General features: G+C 46.3%; 2 protein-coding genes across 3 annotated transcripts in view; both read right to left on the reverse strand.

The window, feature by feature from the left end:
• Positions 1-19638, reverse strand: part of P2RX4 (purinergic receptor P2X 4) — a 271548-nt gene that overhangs the window by 38924 nt on the left and 212986 nt on the right. The window lies entirely within an intron of this gene.
• Positions 574-12646, reverse strand: TMEM120B (transmembrane protein 120B). Of its 2 annotated transcripts, XM_054172970.1 has the most exons (12): positions 12543-12646; positions 9484-9602; positions 8405-8521; positions 7550-7609; positions 6912-7007; positions 5782-5871; positions 4852-4917; positions 3970-4031; positions 3094-3186; positions 2334-2398; positions 2098-2166; positions 574-1245 (listed from the first exon to the last, which is right to left on the reverse strand). In XM_054172970.1, the coding sequence occupies exons 1-12, from the start codon at positions 12609-12611 to the stop codon at positions 1132-1134; spliced, it is 1020 nt and encodes a 339-aa protein (XP_054028945.1). In that variant the 5' UTR covers positions 12612-12646; the 3' UTR covers positions 574-1131. The 2 variants fall into 2 exon arrangements, with proteins under 2 accessions (XP_054028945.1, XP_054028946.1); XM_054172971.1 differs by lacking the exon at positions 2098-2166 and having other exon boundaries at positions 12543-12645.

Here is a 19638-nt window from a genome sequence, read left to right on the forward strand (position 1 = left end):
ACTCTGCCCCATTCAGGCTTTGTGCTCACTCAGAGGAAGCCTTCACCACGTGAAACACCTTGCAACACTACAGCTGGCCTTAGCAGGTACCAGTGGCACAGCCCCCAAAACAAGCTTGAGTAAGTTGAAGCAGCATGGGGAGTTCAGCAGGATGGCAGTCAGGTATTTGTCCTCTGCCATCCTCCTGAACCAATGTTTACATTCCCTCAATTACTGGTACAAGTGCAGCATCTCAAGTATTTTTTCTGCCGAGCCTGTCCTCCCATTTCCAGAATGGCACTGGGAGAAAAAAATACTGAAGCCAGAAACCCAAGTACAACTGCACTTCCTGCTACTGATCAAGGCCATTTTAAGGAGAAAGAGTGTCTTGAGAAACCAACCCAAAGGACATTTGTCAGTAAAAAGGGGCTGAAGCAGCTGCATGTTCAATGGTTTATTTTAGGTCTTTGCCAGGCCAGGCCAGGCCAGGCCAGATGACCTGGTCTCCCTGGAAAAGGATGAGCAGACTTGCCTGCCATTTAAAAACCTGCCTTTGCTTATTTTTGTTTTCAAAAGAGGATTTCTCTCTTTTTTTTTTTTTTTTCTTAAATAGCTTTTTTAATCTGTATATAGCAGCAGAATGGTACAAAGATGGGTGGTTGTTTTTTCACAGTACACACAGGTTAGTATTGCCACTGGAAATGCCTTTAAAAACAGCATTTGGTCTGCATTACTGATCAGCTTGGAGTGTTCATAAACCTTTGCAAATCCAATACCCAGAATTTAAATAATAAAACTGGAAAGTGTTAAATATCATTCCAGAATTGGAATTACAGTAGATCTCACATTCTCCCAATGCTGGTGCTTCACCAGGTAGAGGTGCATGCTGCTCTATATACAGAAAAAAATAATCCAAAAGCAAAGAGATTTGGTATTAAATATACATAAATAGCAGGACTGCAGACTGGAGAGCCATGCTTGCATTAATACTGAGTCTGTGCTGGCAGAGTCCATGTCCTTCACCAAATACAGGGATGGATGAGTCCTTCCAAGTCCATCCCATTGTGTAGCTGGAGTTTAGCAGGATCCATCCCAAACCCAGTGCTTGCTATGGGCAGAGGGACAGCAGCCAGCAGGCTGGGGGCAGGGGGTTCACAGCTTCTTCGTTTTGTCTTTGTTTTTCTGGAGTTTAGCGTGCACCACTTTGAGAGTAGTGAGAAAGTTCCCAAGGAAGAGCAGCAGAAACGTGAAAGCCAACACAAAAACCTGAGGGGAGAAGGAGAAAAAGAAGGTGACAGTGCTGCTTTGGCCACATGTAGGTGGGGATTAACTTTGGTTAACTTGCTTGTAGTGCAAACAGAAGTGATACAGGCAAATGATTCATTTCTGGAAGGTGTGTTCCTCCTGAACCAAGTGAGCACACAAATTACAGCAAGATCTGTCCAAAATAAAACTTATCAGGTTATCTGTATCACTGCACACATGATGTGGTCCAACCTGGATCAACAGGTAGATCCCTGTAAGTTTTTAAGGCCAGGCTGGATGGGGCTCTAAGCAATCTGATCTACTGTGAGGTGTTCCTGCCGATGGCAGGGGGGTTGGAACTCCCATCTTTGAGGTCCCCTCCAACCCTGCCAGGTCTTTGATTCTGTGTACTGTACAGATGGAAAATGGGATAGGCATGTTTGATGGGTGACAGCAACAGAGAAAGGTGGCAGGATCCCTAACACTTGAGGCAGTAATGTGGGAAACAGGTTTTTAAAAGCGATTCACTGTCATAATTTACTTGTTATGATATTTCTGTATGTGTAACCCATGGCTCTAGAGCCACAAGCAACACAGCAGCCATTGTTAGTTAATGCACATGAACAACATGGAGAGCTTTACCCACAGGTATTCTTTTCCCCCTGCATGCTCTGCCTTTCAGTTTATATGGTCACCCATGGGTTGCAAACTTCTCTACAGTAACCCATATTTGTTTTGAGTTCTGTTGTACAGGTTCTGTGCCACACCACTCTGAGATATTCAGATGGGGTCAGTTGCCCACATATCTTTAAAGCTGTAATTAAACACCCCCTCTCCCTGCTCTGTGATTTTCTGAGCAGAACCAACACCCACCTGCCATTCTTTGCACTCCTTATGCCTCGACAATCCAAACAGTGTGATTGCATTATATAGCTGCCAGAACTACAAAGGGGGGGAAAAAGGCAATTTTGTTATTAACAAAAGAAGAACCTTAGAAACATTTGCCACAGGGGCACATGATCCAAAGCACCCTTCTGTGGTGCTGCAGCCTCAGTGGCAGACCCTCACAGACCTGGTATAGGAGGGAGGTATGGGACTGCCCAACTTACATGCCCAAAGAACAAGAAGGGAAGGAGAAACGTCAGCCCCCGCCACATCCAGGACTGAAATCCTTCTGGAAAAGGTTGAGAAGCAGAGTGAGCACAGAAGAGCCAGGACCAGAGCTGCAGCTCTCCCCACCCAGACAACCCCTTAAGGGTTATTCCCATCCTGCTCCACAATAGCCAACCAATTTAAAATATCATGAATAGAATCATGGTGTGGTTTGGGTGGGAAAGGACATTAAAAGGTCATCTAGTCCAAACCCCCTGCAGTGAGCAACATCTTCAACTAGAGCAGAACCTCATCCAACCTGACCTGCAATGGTTCCAGGGATGGGGCATCTAACACCTCTCTGGGCAACATGGGCCAGTATTTCACCATCCTCAGTGTAAAAATATTCCTCTAGTCTGAATCTCCCTCTTTTAGTTTAAAACCATTGCCTCTTGTCCCATCACAACAGGCCCTGCTAAATAATTATACTTAAGGGTATGGTAATGGGGGGAGGATTAAGATGGGGATGACCAAACCCTCCATCTTAACCCTCTCAAGAGCTGACAGATCAGAACCCTCTGCTCCCTACCCACTGGACTGGAGGAGAAGATAAAATCCTCACTCCCCTTCCTACCTCAGGACACAGACAGCAGGGCAGGGGGATGGCAGCTCTGCAAAGCTCACTGTCCGAAGGGCAAAGAGCTCTCTCCTCTCCCTGTTGCTGTGTCTAAAACCTCTGCAAAAACCTTAGAAAGAAAGCACTGCAGCAAACCTCACCCACTGTAAGGTCCAAGTGGTTTCTCTCCCCTAAAGCACGGAGTCTGTAAAGACAGCCCCTCTGATAATAATACTGTAGGAACTGCACACAACCTGGAGGAGATAAAGCATTGCAGTGGCTGTTCAGAAGCATGATCAATGTATCCAACTATTCTAGTAACATTTAATCTAACAGCATTTAATTATTGTTTGTATTTGTACATTGCACATTTTCATGTGAGCTTTATATTCCCACAGTTTAGTTCTTCAGTATTTACAAAGCAGAAGTGTTTCCTTCTATGCATGCAACACAAAAATGGATTTCATCCCATGAGTTAGAATCATAGAATCAGTAAGGTTGGAAAAGACCTCAAAGATCATCAAGTCCAACCTGTCACCCAAGACCTCATGACTACTAAACCATGGCACTAAGTGCCACGTCCAATCCCCTCTTGAACACCTCCAGGGATGGTGACTCCACCACCTCCCTGGGCAGCACATTCCAATGGCTAACAACTCTCTCAGTGAAGAACTTTCTCCTCACCTCCAGCCTAAACTTCCCCTGGTGCAGCTAGAGACTGTGTCCTCTTGTTCTGGTGCTGATTGCCTGGGAGAAGAGACCAACCCCCTCCTGGCTACAACCTCCCTTCAGGTAGTTGTAGATAGCAATAAGGTCTCCCCAGAGCCTCCTCTTCTCCAGGCTAATCCCAGCTCCCTCAGCCTCTCCTCACAGGGCTTGTGCTCAAGGCCTCTCACCAGCCTTGTTGCCCTTCTCTGGACACATTCAAGAGGGGCCCAGAATTAAATTGAGGGGCCCAAAACTGGACACAGTACTCAAAGTCTGGCCTAACCAGTGCTGAGCACAGTGCTGAGTTAGCAAGGTGAAGAAATACTCACTCTGAAATATCGAAAATGCTAAAAACTGACTGCGAAACATCTGATACATGAGTCCATCTGGCCTGGAAGCAAAACACAAAGGAGGTTTATTTGTTTGATAGAAGTTATGCAATGCCATGCCCTTGCCCTTGCCCTTCCCTGCCAAGCTGGATCCCATTAGCAAACAAAGCAAGCAGCTGGTACCCAGCCCACTCCACTCCATTGGGAGCCCAGATAGGGTGATACAGCTGCACAGCACAACTTTGGTCTGTAGGAAACACTCTCATTGATTAGGCTTCCCCTAATTAAAACCCCCTGTGGTGGTGTGCTCCTTCTCCTAAGGATAGCTCAGTACAGGCAGAGGGCAGGGAGCCTTCTGTTCCCATCCCTTACAGATTCAGAAGCAAAAACATCTCTTGTTTCAGAACATTTTTAAATGATAAACTGCTCAGTTCATGGCAAAGTTGAGCAGACTGCACGGGGCCCACACGTGGGGTGCATCACTGTGCGGTTCAACCAACAACAGCACCCATCAGAAAGCAACTTGCATTTTTGGCTTTACACTCTGCCACCTGGGTTCAGCAAAGCCACCAAACATTCATTTTGTGGTGTTCTCCCTCTAAAGCAAAGTGCTGCTGCTGAAATTAGTACCAAAATTTCTGCAAGTCTCCTACCAGTGCAACTACCACTTAGGGTTTGGGCTTCTTTCTTTTAAACCAACGAAAATACAAACTTGCAGTGTTGTATTTATCACTGAAAACATGTGAAACATCAGACAAACATTAAGTCTGATGCTTTCCTGGGTGCCCACATGGCCATAGTTTTGTGATCCTGCTGAATTTAAACAGTCAAGTGATGCAAACACAGGTTTGAAGCACCTTACGTAGGTAAAAGCAGACTCACCACGTTAACATTACTCCGGACAGGAATGTGGAGACATAGTGATGAGACACCCACCAGCCTTTGATCCTGAACAGACAAAAAATGTAGCAGTTAGATGAGAAACTTAGATTTTAAAGTCTGGCTTTAAAGACAAAAAATGATCCTGACTTGGAGGGGGAGAAACTGGGAACAAAACACAGCCCAACTTGAGCAGAAAGGGTGCTGTGGCTGGCAACACGGCTTAGGTGGAGACATAGTCTCAAGCTGCGCCAGGGGAAGTTTAGGCTCAAGGCGAGGAGAAAGTTCTTCACTGAGAGAGTTGTTCGCCATTGGAATGTGCTGCCCAGGGAGGAGGTGGAGTCACCATCCCTGGAGGTGTTCAAGAGGGGATTGGACATGGCATTTGGTGCCATGGTCTAGTCATGAGGTCTATAGTGACAGGTTGGACTCTATGATCTTTGAGGTCTCTTCCAACCTTGGTGATACTGTGATACATGAATCCACGACTGCTGGAGAGAGGCTCAGCACTGGGTCACATCTCCTGCTCCCATGAGCTCTCCAGCAAAGTGAGAAGCAGCAGTCCCCACAGCATAAGGTACCACAGTGACTAATGATGCACAAGTTTCAGTCCACACACCCTTTCATTTTTGTGTGCCACACAATCAGTGACATTTCCAAGTCCTTCCTATTGAGTTGGCCCTTTCCTCCAGACACAAACACTGGAGGAAGCTCAGAAAATTAAAGTGAGCAAAAGCTGTAGTGAGGCAGAATGAAGAGCTGCCCCAGTGGATGGCACTGCTTTGGAAACTAAACCAACAGGATGGGTTAACTGGGGGCATTTGCAACCAAAGGTGTGCAACCTCTAACACAGGACATCAGCTGAATCACTGGGATTTGTCTTTATTTTAAAGACAATTCATGCTTTAAGTGCTTTGGCAGGAGGCACAGTACCTGGATCCATTGCTGATGAGAATGCTTTCCCGTATTGTCAGCGTGCAGTAATACCACACTAACAGAAAGTTAAACACTTCATCTGTCACCCTGTGAAACAAAAAACCACATAGTTTTAAAAAAAATCATGTTAATTGTAAAGGCATATTGAACCCCCCTTCAAAAAAAAAAAGTCTCTATTCTTTCTCCCTCTCCTTGGGCAGATGAAAATCTCTCCAAGTGAGGCCAGGGACACAAAGCCTCTGCCCCGAACATCTCTAATCCAGATGCAGAAGTGCACACAGCAGCACCACCACCAGGCTCAGAGTTCTCTCCTACAGAAAGTGCCCCATGATGTAACACTGCAGATCTTCAGCCAATAAGGGAGTATGCAGAGATGACATTAATTCCTTCTGAAGGAGAGAAAGCATGATGGAAGCAGAGGATGATCCAATTTAGAGAGGCATTTCCAGGCTAATTCAATGAGGAGATTCCATTAGATCTATACAAATCCAATCAACTAAAAGAGCAGAGGAGCCTCTGATGGCAAAAAAAAAAAAACAACAACTTTATTTTGCCCTTTGTAAACTGAAGTTGAGAAGATTCATGGCACCCTCTAAGGCTGGTACAATCCTGCACTCACTCAGACTCCTCTAAGTGAAGTGCCCAGCTCCAATATCTTCCTGGTTTTTCGTAAGCAAAATTGAACAGTGGAAGCTTGTTGGTGCTCAGGTACTTTATCATGACCTAGAGATAACATTTCAGATATGATCATTTCATGCAAATCCTCTCTTGCGGTGTTTGCAACATCAGAGCTGCAGCATGGTGCTGGTCCTTGCCTGGGACAACCCAGGAGCAAAGCCAACTGCTTATTCCCAAGCACAGCATGTTGCCAGAAAACCAAGAGGTGAGAAAACATGATGTTGAACCTTCTCTTAGTTCAAGAGACTTGAAAAAAAGTTAAAGAAAGAAAAGCAAGTAGCTAAAAATACAGGTCCTGCTGGTGCAAAAGCTGTCCTGCTGTCCAACTACTGAAAGCCTGAATTGCTACTAGAGCCCATTACACCATACTTAAGAGAGGAGAACAGTCAGCTCAGACTCAGCATGTTTTTATTCAGAACTCTTGATTAGAAGTCAAAATGCAGGCTTACCTGTAGTGGAGAATAAACCTGCAGGTGACAGCCCCAAGTAACAAGATTATGGTCAGATAAAGTTTGAACTTTTCATACTCATCCTTGTAGGCAAACCTGGAAGGGAACAGCCATTGTTTATGGATACAAAGGGCTGTTTTATGGAAATGTGGCTTCACTTGTTTCAAACCAGATGCAAATCCACATGCAAAGCCCAGAGACATGAGGTTTTGCTTGAAACCTTCAGAACACCAGGGGCCGGGGAAAGGCAGCATTCTGCCTGCAGGGCCCATCTGGGCTGCACGGCCATTACGCTGCAGGACAACTCAATGGCTTAACACACAAGAGCTGCTTTCTAGGCTGGCATGGTAAGATTTAAAAATAAAATAATCTCAATTTTCTGGAGCACTGTATGCCTAGAAGTCACAATACCATTTTCACTGCAACCTTTCCCTAAAGGCAACAGGCCAGGTTTAAAAGCAAATGATGGACAGAATCCATCAGAGCTTGTGAGGCTTTAGCTTGGCCTTGTATGAGAGTGAATTCTTCAACCTGTTTCATCTTTTATAACCTTTAAGGGTTCTTTCCAGCCCAATGCATTCTATGATTCTACTGCTGGCCCCAGAGAAACCCAAACTCATATATAAACTCTCACTTACTTTGCTTGGTTACTCAGAAGAGTTACATTCACGTTTCCCAGCACCAGATTTAAGTACAGGCTGGAAGAGAAAAAAAACAACAAGAGCAGACCCACTTAAGTTGTTTTATTTGAACACTGCAGGATGACCAGATTGGAACTGAAGAGACTGGCAAATCTGCCAAAGCTATGTTTGCTCTAGGTTTTCATTAAGGCAAACTGGAGAGAGACTACAGAAGAGGATTTAAATGTGGAAAGACTGGACAGCAGTTCCAAGAAACTAGAGAAAACATTTATTTCCCTGGTACCTCTTATGCACTACAGTCTAAGGGCAAGAAATGTAGTGTGCAATGCTCCAGTCCCAAAATAATGGAGACACTGGAAGAAAAGTTAAAGACAGAAACTTTTAGGGGGCTGCAGCATTGCAAAGCTTTCACCAACTGGAAGAAATGTCCTAGCAACCCCACTTGGAGCAAAGTATAAATTTAAAGTCATTGGAAAATGCTATTTAGGGAAACAAAAAGAAAGAAAAAAAAAGGAGAGAAAAAGAGAAAATTCTTGTGCTGATTTAGCCTTAGACATTTTACCACAGGAAAACATCAGTGTGAAGCAGTGCATTACACAACCTTTCACCAACGCAGACTTACTTTTATTTTAACAAAGAACCTGCCCTGCCTACATGCAGCACATTCACATACACTTCCAGCTAATAAATTCTGTCTACACCTGACACAAGCAGCTCAGCAAGAGGTTTATGACTAATCCAGTTTTACATCTATCCCTTCAACATGCACATTATCCTCCAGGAACAACACTGCTGCAAACACCTAGAAAAATCAGCTTCCTGGAGTATACACCTCCCCCCAGAAACACCTACCCGTTCTTCTTTGGCAGGTAGGCTTCCATGTCAAAGAAGGCATTTTGCCTCTCCTTGATCTGGGCACTGATCTCCTGAATAAGAGCAAACTCTTCAGGACTTGCTTTGTGCTTGCACCTGCAAGAAGACAGAAACAAGATATTCCTATTTATATTTTTACCTCCTTTTTAGGTAAAAGGAAAAATAATGTCTTAAAATCCGTGCTGTTGAAAAGCTGTGTGACTTAAATGTCATTGCATGCTTTTGCTCCTCTATTTCTGCACCATCATTTGGCTGACCATGGTTTTATTTCACTGCCTGGTTTATGCTGCTCTAGGTTATTGCAACCATTTGGTTTATAAATCAGCTTCTCTTTTCATCTCAGCTCAGTGACAGGATGCTGTAGCTCCTTCCCTAGCAAAGCACTTGAGGAATATTGTGCTGTTCTGCAGGTACTCCTACTTTGTGACCTTTCTGCATGGTTTCAGGCACTGACCTTGCAAAGGCTGCAGCTCTTCAGGCATGAAAGACTTTGGGATGTAACAAAACACAGAGCTGATGATTTACTGACCAACTGTGGGTTTACCAATTAATGCAGAACAGAGAGCAGAGCACAGCAGCACAAGCAACCCATGGTGCCAGAGCAGGAGCTTTCAGATCTGTACACAAGGAACTCAGCCCACTGCTCCCAGGGACCGGCCAAGCAGAGAGAGAGGTTCCCTCCTGGAAATCCATCCAGGAATGAGTTACACCATCAGGTTCAAGGATTGATGCTGCTCTTCCTGCACAGCTTAGGGAGCAATGTTTTGCTCACCCAGCAAAATAGGAAGGCCAAAAGCTGTATGTTTTTGTAGCATGTAGCACATAATGCAAGGATGTGAACTCACTCTTCAAGATCTTCTGTTATTTACAGGACTCCATCTTTCCTAGGGTTCTAAACATCTTACCTGGCTGTGATAGATGGAGGTGACTCAAGAATAATATGGAGCAAAATCACCATACAATGCATATTAAAATGCAAAAAAAATCAAATATTTCATCCCTCTGGAAAGAAGAAACAACCCATCCCTGCCTCCTCTACCCTCCAGGTCTCCCATTACCGTTGCAGGCTGTGCTTCAGATCCCTTAGTGTCTTCTTCTGCCTATGTATGGAGCTGCTGCAGGCTGTCTGCAAGTTGGTGACTTCTTCCAGTTTCTGCCTGTAAACTTTGTGTGTTTCCTGCAGGGGAAGAGGAGATGGCTGGTTACACATTGCATTTGGTCCTTGCCTCTGAAGGAAGCAAGCCAAACCTGAGGTTTTGGGGAGTCAGCAGTCACCCCTGCAAACAACCAAGCAGGGGGCAATGTCAAACCAGTGTAGACACAACATGGTTTAAACAGACATTAATGAAATTCCTGCAAAACAAAGAGCAGCTTCCTCTGCACTCAATTTGCTCTAATGAGCTTTGCCACTTTTCCCATCCCATTCCCTAATGAAGCCCTAATCCTCCATTTGATCCCAATCTGTCCCCATCAAATGAGTGGTGAAATCAAAGAGCAGGAACTCTGATTCGACAGCCAGACTAAATCTGGGGAAAAAAGGAGAAACACAAAGACCCAGAGGGAAGAAAAACCAAGATAACAAAAATAACCCACAAAACCAGCCATGGACCTGGGGGTTTAGATCCCTTCTGGCAACCATTGCTATCTCCACCCCTTGTATGTCCAAGCAACCTACAAAAGAACTTAATCCATCCCCTCCCTTTGGCACCTGATGCTCCTTCAGAGGAACTTCTGTATCACAGCTCACTGATCCTCTGAAGACCCCAAACTGGTGTTTGACTGGCCATGATGAGGATGCGTTAACCAGCTGCAAGCCTACTGAGGTGCCTTTGCTCAGGAATAAACATGCTCTGCTTTGCCCCACCTTTACAATGATTTCACCAACCTCCTGCGTTCAGGGAGTCCTGAAGAAAAGGTAACTAGATGCCAGGCCATGTCCTCTAGGCAAATTCTAAGATCTAATAACTCTGCAAGCTCAGAAAAGGAATGGGTTAAATGGCTAACTGCATGGCTGCTTTATCTACCAGCTCATCAGTGATCACAGAAAATTACCACTGTTTTTCCCAGAGCAAACATGGTGGTAAAACCACACAAAGCAACCACTTGCTCCCCTCCTCCCTAGAACCTGACTGGTTCATTATTTACAGGAGCACCACAAAACAAGCTCCTTTAAAAACCTTCATAACCAAATAACCATGCCCAGGCTCTGCAGCTCGATCGTGTCAGGATTGGTTTGGCTTTGCTTAGCACCGGCAGGATTTCAGGGCTTCCTAGACTGCACAGCAACTCCTTCTGCTTCTCTAGACACACACAACAGCATCTTTTTTAAATCTGGTTCAAAGGCTGGAAGAAGCTCTTCACCATAGAAGTGTTTGAGTATTGACTGGAAACACAAACAGGTGAGTTCAGAGTGGGTGAATTCTACTGCTAGACAAAAACATCAGGACAGCGACTTCAAAATGACACTGGTATTTAAAAGGTCGTAAATAACTTCACTAGTAGCAAGTAGTATCCATCAAGAGAGGCAATTACTTACAAAGAGGACCCACCAGCAGCACGGGGGAGCTCAGCTTTGCTTTTACATTAAAAAGTACAACCCACAAGACAGACACCTGCCCAGAAGGTCAGGTCTGACCACAGGTCTCTCCACACAGGAGACAACCTGTGCTGAAAAACAAAGGACCTAAGCATCAGGGAGAAGGGTATTGTTGGCCCCAGCTGAGCTCCCAGGCATGAGTCATCAGAATTGTCTCTGCACCCAAGTTTACAAGTTTTACAGTGCCGGGGCCATGATTACACAGTTTGCCAGCAGAGTTGGGGCGGGCAGCAGTTCAGCAGACCCACTGAAGATGAAGCAACTGCTTCATCTTTTCTGTAACTGCTTAATTTTTTCTGTAAGTACCTGGAGATCTACTTTCCACAGCAGTCCCAAAGCCCTGCTTGGGGTCAGCACTTGTTTGCTTGCAGGACTCAAGCCACATTTATGGGAGCCTTTCCAGAGTTTCTTCTGATCCAGATGTGGTTTACATGTTCATACACTGGGTTTAACTAAAGAGTTGGGGTTTCTCCCCAACACATCATGGTTTGACTTGAATGCAGTTCAGGAGCCCAAAGCCTTTCTCCAAAGCACATTCAAGCACCATCACCATCTCAAAAGAACTGAAGCAGAGTCATGTTCTCAGGACAGTGCTATGTTATCCTCTTCTTCAACACTGCCTTCAGCTACAAACTCCACCTGTGAGCCCTAAAGCTCTTGGATAAAGGACATTATTCTAACTTTTCACCTCTACAGTACTAGCCACTGGGCAATGCCTGTGCCCCCAGCAGCCACCACCCCACCAAAGAGCATTTCTACTTTATTTTACAAATGGGAAAGCAGAGACAAGGACAAGTCAGCGATATTTTGCGGTGGTTTAAGTCAGACCTGAGCAGCATGCCCAGCAAGACTGGTGCACACACAGTGATCAACCCCACACCAGATGCTACTTCCCACCAACACCCAACCACCACCCTCCCCCTTCTGTTAACAGGCCCACCACCTGAACTCTGAATTAAGACACAAAACAGATCCCCTTTCTCCACCCTTGCTTCCATGATGGGCAGGCACCTCCTCCCCATGGGTCGATCACCGCACACCCGCGGAGCATGGCTGTGGTTTGGTCTGGGATGTCCCATGTAGTACCTGCCTAGAGGTACTGGGGACAGTGCAGCGACACTCACCCATCCAGCGCTGTGCTTCGGGATGTGCCCCGGGGCCGTGGCCGAAGCCCCAGGTGCGCCTGGCCCAGCTCTCCCAGAGCAACCAGTAGGGGCTGAGCCCCTCCACGCCGCCGCAAGCTCCCTGCCTGGGTTGCTCCACGGCGGATGCCTGCCGGGGAAAGGGGCTGCACCCCGTGCTGCCGGCTCCACTCCTGCAAGGCCTGCGACGGGGGAAGCTCGGGAGCGAGCCCGGTACCATTCCCCCGCCTCACGCAGCAAAGCGACCAAAGCAAAACCGGGCGACAGACGCAACCAGCGCGACTCTGAAGGCGACGCCGGTGGGGCCCCCCGCGATGCCGCGCTGCGCTGCGCCGGCACCGCACCAGCAGCGAGCCCCTGCCGCCGCTCCCCGCCTCACCTGGAGCTGCCGGAACTCCTCCTCCAGCTCCCGCCACTCGCCCCGGCACCGCTCCAGCTGCAGCCTCATGGCGCGCGGCTGACGCGGACCACGGTACCGGCGGCGCGAGCTCTGCCGGTAGCGGCGGCGCGAGCCCGCACCCGGGCCCGGGGGCCACGTGCGCCCCTGACGTCATCGCGCGGGGCTGGGCGCGGCGCCGTGGTGGCGTTAGCCCGCCCCGTCCTCTGCTCGCCTGAGGCGAGGCTCCCCCCACCCCCTACCGTCAGCCCGGTCCCGCTCAGCGTGGCGGCGTCTCCCGACGGCTCCTGTGCTGTGCCCCTTCAGGCTCCTGGCTCAGAGCAGGCTGTGGGTCTCGGGGAACGGAAATGAAGCCCACCGTGTGGCGCGGGCGGAGCCGCCGTGCTGTGGGGACCGTCCCCTCACAGAGAGACCCGCTCTCTGAGGTGGCCATACCTGGGCCGAGGAGGCCTAGCCCTACACCTGCCTGAAGCCAGGGCACAGCGAGTTGTTAATATAAGAAAAAATAAATGACGAGACGATTCCTCATCTGTTTTTGTTACTACAATACTAATAACCTGCTTGGAGGCAGGGCTGGCAAACCGGGAGCGGGGCCTGGTGACCTCTCGGCTGGGCTGTAGCAGTCAAATGGCAGTAGGGCCTGCACCAAAGAGCTCGTGGCGAGAGCCACGCACAGGGCAGGGTGCGATGTGCAGGAGGTGCAGAGGCTGTAAATGTCGTTACTGAGCTTATTGGAATGTACGTGGGTTTGTTTTGAAAGGGTGGAAATAGGGAAAATGGAAGAAAGCAAGCAAACGAAGCAATTTAAAAACTAGAAGGGTGAAGGGAGGTGTGAAGCCAAAGTAGAGCCCGAGTGCGAATCTGTCTTTTCACAAGGAACATCCGTAGAATCCCATTTCCTTGGATTCAGCACAAAACCAAAATAACAAAACATTTGCTGTAGAAACTCCTCAGTGTGCTTGTTGCCCTTGCTCTCTCTAGGTCTGTGTTAGCTCTGTCATCTCATTTTATGCCCTTTCTGTATCTTCTTTTCATGTATGTGTGGGTAGACACCTAAAATGCAGTCAATGACCTGCTTGCCTGCCTCTGCACTCAGTTTCCAGAGAAACCTGCTCAGAACTTGCAGTGGTTGGGGATTTCTGCTGATGTAAGAACCACCAACCACAAGGGACATTGTATTGTCCCTTCAGCTCCTCCGATGAGGTCCCCGATTGTCCAAAGATCAAACACATGTTATGGCAAGCCTTGATAATCTTGAAGTACAATAATAAACTTAGCAGAAATATCACAGGAGTTTGTTATGTCTGTTACATTTTCCCCAAATTCTAGCATTTATCCACAGTCCTGTGTAAAAAGATCTTATGTTACAGGAAGCCTGCAGGATTTTGGATTGCAGTGAAAGGTCACAGCTTTAATTCCATGCTGGATACATGCTGAAACTTTCCAGTTCGCTGCAAGGTTGGAGCACTCCCTACCAGCAATATTATTTTCCTTCCCACGTGAAAATAATCCCTCCACCTTTGCAGTTATTCTGTCATCTCAGCTGAGTTTATCATAGAGCCACTCCTAAAATGTCACTCCATTTGTTTAGGGCTTGCTCTGCTCATTACATCACACTCTGAACTGAGCACTTGGTTCAGTCTGATGTAATAAGCAGCTGCATCTTACCTCTTCCTGCTTAAGGGAGGCTGGGGTGCCGATATGCTCCTGCAGCCCTGGGTGAATCCAGAGTGGAGGATGTCAGCATGCTTGGTGGGCTGCAAGGTGTTTGGTGAGCTTGGAAGAGGTTGGGTTGATCAAAGAGTGAGGAAGAAGCTGCCCTCAGTTGCAGTTTTGAGCATCCAGTGCTTTGCATGTGGCTAAAGCAAACAGACCGGTCTATGCTGCTAGGAAAAATGGTCAGAATACACTGTATATTGTAAATAACCTTTAAAACTATTTGTTTCACTCCTGAAAATCACTTCTGCAGCCTGCTGGCACCTTTCTTAGGGCTGTGGCCTGTGTTTCTGTGCATACAAAGGCAGGAAATGTCCATTTCCCACTTAGAGCCAGAGCTCTCCTGGAACAGCCTCACACCAAGGGATCAACAGACCTTTATTCAAAACTTTCCTGCCTCTTCCCTACACCTCCTGACAAGGAACAATTCTCGTTCCTCACAGCATAGTGAAGCTGTGTATAATTATAACCTCAAACGATTTTTTTTTTCCCAAGGTCTTTTAACTAAGACATGCTGATTAACATTCACCCAGGAGATCAGTATTATGTGTAAAACAGAAAACACAAAAGAATTTCATTAAACACAAATAACAGGAGTGCAGCACAGCTGGCTGTGCAGCTGGCTCCAGCAGTATTTAATACTGTGCAGTTACAAAAGATTGCAGAATTACCTGTAATCTCCTTCCACCTCCTGGGAGTTTAAAGCTGTTTGTATAATCACATTATTTCAATCGCATCTTTGTGAATAAAACCAAAGTAAGATAAGAAAATGGTGAATTTATGCATCTATATATGCATTGGGGTTTTTTTTAACTAGATCTAGAGAGTTTGATTATTATAGTGTATAGAATTTTATCAGCTAAGGATGGAAACAGCAGATTTTCGTTAGATGTGTCAGCTTTAAAAGGCCTCTAATTTCTGAGTTAGGAGTCATAGAATTAAAAAAACCAAACCCACATACGTCACACTCTGTGGTCCTGAGTGACTGAAATTTCCACAGCCACATTCTCAGCATTCATTTTATTTAACTATTAACTTCTTTCAGTTTCCAGGGTTTTTTTGCAATTTTTCTTTCTACAGCCACTAAGGCATATTCCAGAACCACCAAGGTGCCTCACAGATCTAACCTCACAGCTTTTGACTGGCTGCTTTTGCCTGTCAGAGATCTTCAAAAGCCTTTGTGCAGCAAATCTGCAAATATGAAATCTCTGATTTGCCTTTGCCTTAATTAATCCCCAACTCATCAACCCTTCACTGCCAGGAAACATATCAAAGAAACTGACTTAATAAATCACGTGAAGAATCACAGCAACATTGTGACTTTGTTCTTACTGGTGTTAAACTGTGATCAAGTACGTGTGGTTGCATACATGCAGTCAGGTGTGAGCTCCTTTCCTTCACTCTCCAGACTATTTCTGAACCAGATGATATTCATTCTTTTCTCTTAGGATAATCAAGGCTGTTTCCTTGAATGCTTTGCCTCTGTCCTAGAAATACAAATTCTTTACAGCACGGTGCAGATAGGAAAGGACAACATTGTCTGAGTCCCTGTTCTAACATTAGGTGACAATAGGGCATGATAAATAAAATGCTTGGCACATGTTTCAGATGGAATTTAGAACTGCTGCTTCATCTTCTGATCTAGATTTATTCTTCAATTAAGGTCTTGAAATGAGGCATTAGCTCAAGTATGACCAAATTTATCTGCCTCCATCTTCGTGCTGTGATCTGTGTGTTTTAAAACAATATTGAGAGTCCTGCAAAGCGCTTCACAGTTGTGCAATAAATAATTCTCAGCTTTGGGTAGCTTCCCTAATTAACAACATAACTCTACCTTTGAACAGTCTTTTTGCAGGCAGTTGAGACAACAGAAGTAGTTGTGAAGGTGTTGGATAGAAGTTTGGACTTGATTACAGAATCATAGAATTATTAGGGTTGGAAGGCACCCCAATTTCATCTAGTTCCAACCCCCCTGCCCTGGCCAGGGACCCCTCATACTAGATCAGGTTGCCCAGAGCCACATCCAGCCTGGTCTTAAAAACCTCCAGCGAAGGGGCTTGACCACGTCCCTGGGCAACCTGTTCCAGTGTCTCACCACTGTCTCATGGTGAAGAACTTCTTCCTAACATCCAATCTGAATCCACCTATTTCTACTTTTTTTCCATTCCCCCTACTCCTATCACTACTTGACAGCCTAAAAAGTCCTTCCCCATCTTTCTTGTAGGCCCCCTTCAGATACTTGAAGGCCATAATTAGGTCTCCTTGGATCCTTCTCTTCTCCAGACTGAATAGCCCCAACTCCCTCAGTCTGTCCTCACAGGAGTGGTGTTCCAGCCCTCTAATCATCCTCATGGACCTTCTCTGGACACGTTCCAGCACCTCCGGATCCTTCCTGTAATAGGGGCTCCAGAACTAGACACAGTACTCCAGGTGGGGTCCCACCAGAACAGAGTAGAAGGGGAGAATCACCTCCCTCGACCTGCTGGCTATGCTTCTCTTGATGCAGCCCAGGATGTGATTGGCTTTCTGGGCTGCAAGTGCACACTGGTGGTTCATGTTGAGCTTCTCATCCACCAGCACCCCAAGGTCCTTTTCTTCAGGACTGCTCTTAAGCCAGTCATTGCTTTGTCCCAAGATACTTTGGCCAGCAGATCCCTGAAGTGATCAAAGTGATGATCTTAGAGGTCTTTTCCAACCTTAATGATTCTATGATTCTATGTCAATTAGCTGTAAATCTGCAGCAAAAGAGGAGATAAAATCTTGTCAGCTTCAAGGACTTTAGCTTTTCACTTTACATGACTGTGTAAACACTTGAATATTTCAAATAACCTAAGGTTCTTACTTTAAACTGGTTTGATGGAAAACCAACATGTTTTGGCTTTTTTTTATCTTGGGAGAGCTGCTCCCAGCAAAAAAGGAGGGAAGAGTTTTAAGAAATGCTTTCCCACAGTGAAGTTCACATCTCAAACCTTTCACTTCAAGCCCTCCTAAATCCTGCTAATAATAATTCTGAAAACCAAAGCAGTGAGGAAGCCTCTTCAGTACTGCAGCCACTCTGTGCTCATCCAGCTAAACCCCACACAGCTTGGTTGGAGTCCAAGACCCTCCCACCTTCCTTTTCTTTTGAATATAGCAGCAATAAACCACACATCTGAGCATCCTACTTCCACAGTATGTTGTTGTTGTCACATTCTTCACCTTTAAAGGATTCCAACATATGTTTCTCTAAATGTTGGGTTTTTTCTCTATTTGTTCTACAGAGTTCCCAGAATAAACTTAAATTATTGATTCTGACAGTTTTCAGTTGGTTTGGGCACTCTACTTGGGTGATTCCCCAAGCTTCATGTGAGCAAACTCAGCTTGGAGCAGCTGTCTTCTCCCACCGTGAAATGGAAATGATTGGTTTCAGTGTGAAGCACTGAGGTCCTTTGGGTTTATTTAATTACAACAAAACAAACCAAAAATACTCTTTCAAATGGAAAAAAATTAAGGCACAAAATGTGTCATAGACCTTGCTTCACAAATGGTGTGTTTCTGTGCATGTTTCCCCACACAGCTTGGTTTGCTCTTCGGTGTGTCCCAACTGGAAGGAAGTGCAGAGCTAAAAGTGCATTGCAGTGAATTGTATTGGCAGGGTAATGGGCTGAGTTACAACACAGCTGACACCAAGGATTTAAGAGCTTCTTTTCATCCTGCATAAATGTGCAGTTTCCACCAAGTGCCAGATGACTGAAGCATCAATGGTACCAACAGCAGCAGCGCTGAAGCCCCATCACTCTCTGTGGAGGAGGCTTTGGCAGCAGCAGTGGTAGCAACCAATGTCTGTGAAAGACGTTTCTAAAGAGCCAAGAAGCAGATCTGAGGCCAAAGTTTGGGAGGAAGGTCCAAAACAAAGGGAACTGCCTCTAGGAAAAGCCAAGTTCTCCTAGCCCATCATATTCTGGATTTTGAGCCTGTTTTTCATAGTGACCTCAGTGTTCTGCCCTGAAATGACTGCTCTTGGGAGAGGAAAACGATTTTGTTAGGTATTTCTGGGTCAGTTCAGGTTTATCCCTCCCACTTGGGTGGAATTATATTTTCTATGTAGCTGACATCCTTTACAAAATTTCTCCATACTTCTTGCTTACTGACGAGTTTCCTTCTCCTGCAGTGGAATCACAGGTTTTAAATAAAATTTGGGTTCAGTGAATCAAAAGAATTTTCTGATGCATCAGGGAAGACCAAGCTGTATCTCACCTCCACAGAGGCAAGTGCTTTATTTCACCCCAAGATTACCCACTTACCTCATAATTGTTACCATCCAGCCTGCAGTGTGGAGCACTAGAAATGTGGTAACAGGATGAGAGTAACCAAATATGTTTGGCTCACAGGAGTGAGACAAGAACTTGCATTTTATACTTGAATCATGCACAGTTAAGTACCCATTAGGGAAGATTATTACAGACACCCACAAGGCCATAATGGCAATTTCTGCTTGCTGAGGCTGCAGAAGCAGTGTAATGGATGAGGGAATTAGTGTCAGGTTTATTCAGATTTCTCTCTTAAGACTTTTGATGTGCATTTTCAGGGACTTCCTCCTTTTTCTTCCAACATTCACAAAGCTGATTTATTTGTTGCCCATCAGGACTGTAATCAGTGCTTCAATTTCCAGCTGCTGCACCTATAAAACAACAAGCAGAGGTGAAACACACACTGCTTGTCAGCATTTTATGTTCTGCAGGATAATCCCTGATGCAAAGACGTGTAATTTGGGAGTGTGGTGTGTGCTCGGCAGCTCCACAGGGGAACCTGGCTCCAGCTCCATCCCTCCACGGAGGAACCTGCAGCTGCTCCGTCCCGCAGCCTCTCCAGCTCTCCGGCAGCTCCCCCAGCCACGCTCCCATCACCCTGTGCGCAGGAGTTTGGTTGAGTTGCTATGACGACGCTGCCAAGACAGCCGGCAGCACCCAGCCGAGCGCAGGTTGGTGTCTGTGGGGTGGTTCTGGGGAGAGCGTGGGACAAACTTGAGAGTATTTTGCAAACTGAGCACAGGAGCTTACCACATCGTCCCCTCCCATCGCTGCTCTGGCACCCAGCTCTTGTTGGGGAGGAGCAGCAAAAGGAGCATCCTGCGAGGAGATGCTGCCATGGGGACAAGGAAGGCTGGGGATGGCTTGGCTGTGCTGAAAGGTGCCAACAAGAGACCCTGGTGCGAGGCAGTGCCATGGGGCAGAGGTAAATGCAAAGGGTAATTCATCCAGGGCATGGGTCTGGGTGATGGTCAGTTGGATGTGCAGGCAGAGCCAGTGTGGAGGTCACAACGGGTTGCGGTGTGATGACAGGCAGGATGCTGCCAGGGACAGCCAGCATCCCCTTCTCTGCA

Source organism: Dryobates pubescens, chromosome 25 (genome assembly GCF_014839835.1).
Source record: "Dryobates pubescens isolate bDryPub1 chromosome 25, bDryPub1.pri, whole genome shotgun sequence".
Taxonomy (NCBI): Eukaryota; Metazoa; Chordata; class Aves; order Piciformes; family Picidae; genus Dryobates; species Dryobates pubescens.